The sequence below is a fragment of the Condylura cristata genome, unplaced genomic scaffold (assembly GCF_000260355.1).
Source record: "Condylura cristata isolate star-nosed mole 26May11 unplaced genomic scaffold, ConCri1.0 scaffold00014, whole genome shotgun sequence".
Classification (NCBI taxonomy): domain Eukaryota; kingdom Metazoa; phylum Chordata; class Mammalia; order Eulipotyphla; family Talpidae; genus Condylura; species Condylura cristata.
The window spans coordinates 50,690,322-50,694,322 of record NW_004567115.1 but is presented as its reverse complement, the minus strand read 5'-3'; the positions used below and the strand labels follow the sequence as shown (position 1 = coordinate 50,694,322).

At 56.1% G+C, this 4,001-nt stretch overlaps 1 protein-coding gene across 2 annotated transcripts in view; it reads right to left on the bottom strand.

Annotated features, from left to right (window-relative positions):
• Nucleotides 1-216: 216 nt before the first annotated feature.
• TRAPPC11 (trafficking protein particle complex 11) overlaps nucleotides 217-4,001 on the bottom strand; it is a 35,008-nt gene continuing 31,223 nt past the window's right edge. For both annotated transcript variants that reach the window (XM_012724880.1, XM_004682418.2), the window contains exons 28-30: nucleotides 3,302-3,435; nucleotides 2,749-2,916; nucleotides 217-1,103 (exon numbers count right to left, since the gene is read on the bottom strand). In XM_012724880.1, coding sequence (XP_012580334.1) covers nucleotides 1,059-1,103; nucleotides 2,749-2,916; nucleotides 3,302-3,435 — 347 coding nt within the window. In that variant the 3' untranslated portion in view covers nucleotides 217-1,058. The remainder of the gene's footprint in view (nucleotides 1,104-2,748; nucleotides 2,917-3,301; nucleotides 3,436-4,001) is intronic.

The window sequence follows — 4,001 nt, the reverse complement described above, 5'->3', positions numbered from 1 at the left end:
TGTGCCCCCGAGGCCACGTCAGCCCTTTCCTTTGCCCCTGCTTCCCCAAAGCCGACTAGAGAATGTTCCAGAACCGAGGTTTCCGACGCCCCATCCTCAGCTCTCCACTGTAACTCAAGCGACTGTGTGCGTAGTAAAAGCTGACTCACCACGCTGGACTCAAACAAGAGCTAAATTGAAGACAAAACACGTGTATTTGAAAGAGAACGTATTTATTCACATCGCCGTTTCCTTTTACAACTGCTGTACTTTCAAATAATAAAATTCTCCAGAAAATCAGATCCTTTTAAATTAAGGTATTTTAATAAAGAAAATTTCCACAATACTTTTATTTACATGAATTTTCAAGCATTTTAAAGTTTTTCTGCACAGGCTAATGAAAAGTTCTTACTTAGATCTTTCCCAAGAAAACTGCAAAAGTTTCATTCAGGAAATTATGCTTAGAATAGAGCCTGACATTTCCCATCCCCTCGGCCCAAATTCCTGTCAACACACTTACAAACCTGCTCCAGAAAGCATCTGCACAGCGGTAGTGAGCTGAACTGATCAGACATAGTGAGTGGTAAGACGCTTTCTAGATAATTTACATTTCTTTGATGAGAAGCTGCTGGGCGGTTCCTGTACCCACCAGACTCCGCCTCCAGGGGCCGGGTTGTGGCCCTGAGCGCGACTGCAGGAGACTGACGGGGTCCAGAACTCCGGGGAGCTGGGACTGGGGCCCCCCTCATCCAGTCACAACGGGGGTGCTTAATTTCCCGGTATTGCACGTGCAAATCGCCTGTTTGGTAAAGAACTTACTCTTCACAAAATGACTTTCAATAGTAACCACAATTCGACATCCTTTTATGTCACACTGACAGATTTCAATATTTATTAGTGAAACTATAAGAGGATAGTTTTTTCCTAATATTTGAAGCACGAGTTCCTCTGAAGAGTTGGTATAACATCCTTTTAAAAAATAGAAAAATTAACTTTTACCACGCCCCAAGCTACAGTTCACAATGCAAGCTCAAACGGCTGTCCACTTCTCCGGCAGAGAGCCGAGGGCCAGCCGGGCGTCAGGCCGCAGCAATGGAGGCGTCGTCCGCGAGTCGACCCTGCGGCTTTAAAGCAGACACGAGAGCGTTTACACAGTAACAGTGACACAAAAGCTCGGTAACTGAAAAGACCTTGAACTTCATGGCAGCGGCTCAGCCGAGCAGGCCAAGTACCAAGACAAGGTCTCCTCTTATCCACACCTTTCTCCGCGAGCCTGGGACCGCCACCACGCTCGCCCCGACCCGGGGCTGACACCCCCAGCCAGCCCGCAGCTTCCCCCCAGTCCTGCTGCAGCTGGGCCCACCCAGTCGCGTGCAGGGGTGTCCTGCCCCGCCCGGGGAAGGGGCTGCAGCGTCTCCCGCTCGCTCGGGCCGCCCGAGTCTGTGCCGCAGCAGCATGAGCCCACAGACAAGGCCCTTGAGGAGTCAGGACGCCCAGTCTCCTGTTTGAGAAAAAGCAACTGAGCGTGAACCCTGGGGCATCACACAGCGCCACCGTGCCAGACAACGCAGGTGATAGCAAACTCTTCCCTCCAGCCACTGACTGAAAAAACTTAAATCACAATGCAGAGACGAGGCTGCGAACTGCCTGCAGGTGTAACAGCTCTGAGAGAGACACCCCAGAGAGTCATCGAGCAGCTGAAAGGAGAAAACCCTGGCCAGCACTGTCCTTCCGCAGAGGCCCCGCGGAGCTGGCGCGGGGAGACAGAAGCCCGGCGCCTTCACGCGGGAGGAGCACCTGGTGCCCAGCACCGGAGAGGCCAGTGGGGGCCGCGGGGGGGACCTGCAGCGTCAGCCCGCTGCACACCCAAGTGGGGTATCAGAGGCGTGAACGGGAGACACGAGAGCATGGGCCCGGCCTTCCAGATGTCCCGCAGCGTCCAGCCCTGAGAGAGGAAGTTCCTCAACTGCTTGTGAAAAGATGTTGGAAAGAGCCACTTTAAGAAGACCTGACGCTGGGAGATTTTTTTCCTTTTACTACTTCAAAGTACAGTGCACGCTAGCTCGGAAGGGTTACTAGATGATTATTTCTGCAGATGCAACAGTAAGTCTGGGCAGATAAAAGCCCAGGAAGATCACGAAGGATGTCTGAACAGAGACGAGTTCATAACCTCCCATGGCCCAGGGTCCACGAAGCGACAGTTCCCCAAAACTCGGAAAGACAGATACAGAAGAGCGCCAGTAAGCGGTGCACCTGCCAGGGACTCATCTTGGGTTAGCTGAACCCCGCGCGCAGCCAGTTCCCTCTCTCACACAGCCTGTACTCTTTTCCTTTTTTATCACAAGAACCTGGAAATCTTATGACTGTGAAAAATCAAAATAGTAACCAGAGCAGAGTTCCCAACAGATGTGCACTTCCAGCAGAGAGGAGACCCAGAGCTGCGCGGACAGAATTAGGAGGCTCGAGGCTCCATCAGAACGCTGATCCAGCTACAAACTAACTGCGGCCTGAAAGGCCCTTCCCGAAGTCAAAGCAGCCCGCAGAAACACGCTCTAAGAATAAACCACTTACCTGAGGCCAACAACAATCTCCGAAGCCAGACGCCACACAGTAACAGTGATTTTAGAACTGAGAAGCACAGCTGACAAAGTCACACAATGGAAGTCGAAACTGCCCACCGGCCTTCCTGTCCCCCGCGCACGTCAGGGCGGACACGGCCTTCGTGCGGTCCCCGGACAGCGCGCGGGAAGGGCAGGCGGCCCGCCTCACCTTCACGAAGATGCTGGTCGGGATGAAGCGCCGCAGCAGCTGGTGGGTGAAGTCCGGAAACCGCAGCAGGCTGACGTGCAGAGACGGCAGCGGCTGGTACCCAGCCATCAGCGGGTAGAAGTTGTACAGCATCTCCTGCTCCGTGCCCGGCAGGATGCGCAGCCGGATCTACCACGCACGCGGGGGGATGGGAAACCAGACACGTAAGCGCAGAGCTGCGCGAGCAGAGGAAGTAAATCCTACCCGCGATCAAAGGACGACAAACTCCGCGTTCTGAGGAGAACCGGCCCTTGCACACGGAGGGCGCGTCTGCGCTCAAACGCGAAGACGCGGCGGGGTCAGCGGCACACAAGGGACTCCGCAGCGCTCAGAAACCCGGGGAGCCCAGGGCCTGTGTCCGCCCCCCGCCCCAGCAAGCTGTATGTCGCCCTCCCACGTGACTGAACGGTCACTGCCGTCAGGCGGCCGCAGCCAGCAGGACCCGGCACTGCGAACGCCGAGGTGCAGGGCCACACCTCGCGGCCACACGAGCAGCAGGCGAGACGCGCCGCACCTGCTTGAGGCCGGAGAACATGAAGGCGTCGCTGGGCTCCACGGAAATCTCCACGTCCTGAACCAAGCTGGTCTTATTCAGCAGGTGGTACCTGACCGGCAGCGACTCTCTGACTCGCCCGAACGACGGCAGGTCTGCAGGGGAGGGACAGGCGCGTCTCGGCTTCCAGAAACAGATCACTGTCTGTGGCTGCTTTCTGTGCACCGCCTCTCACTCCCCCGACCTGGGACTGTGTAAGCGAACGGCCACTGTGCTCTTGCTAAGTAAGAAAACGCGCTGGGCGGGAGCCACGGGACTGTGCTGAAACAGCCCCAGGAAACCAAGTTCCCACCAAAACCGTTTACCCAGAAGTCTTGGCCGTCAGGACTCGAATTCTGAGAACAACTTTAAGCAGACAAAAAAAATTGCTAGAGCTGGAGAAGGAATGGTGGGTGCTGTGTGCCTTCTCCTGACGGGGGCGCAGGTGCCAGCAGCTGGGGGCGCCCCTCCAGACCTTGCACCTGGGTGTGGCCAAGCCCACAGCTCGGACTACAGATTTAACCCGAGAAGCTCCCAGAAGTGACAAGGCTGGTCAGCAGTCTGGACAGATGACTAGCTCTCCCGGGAAGGGGGAGGACAGGCCAGGCCAGGGGCGGTGGTGGGAGGGGAGGGAAGAGGCGGGGAGTGGGGAGGGAGTGGGGAGGGAAGCCCCGCAGCCATG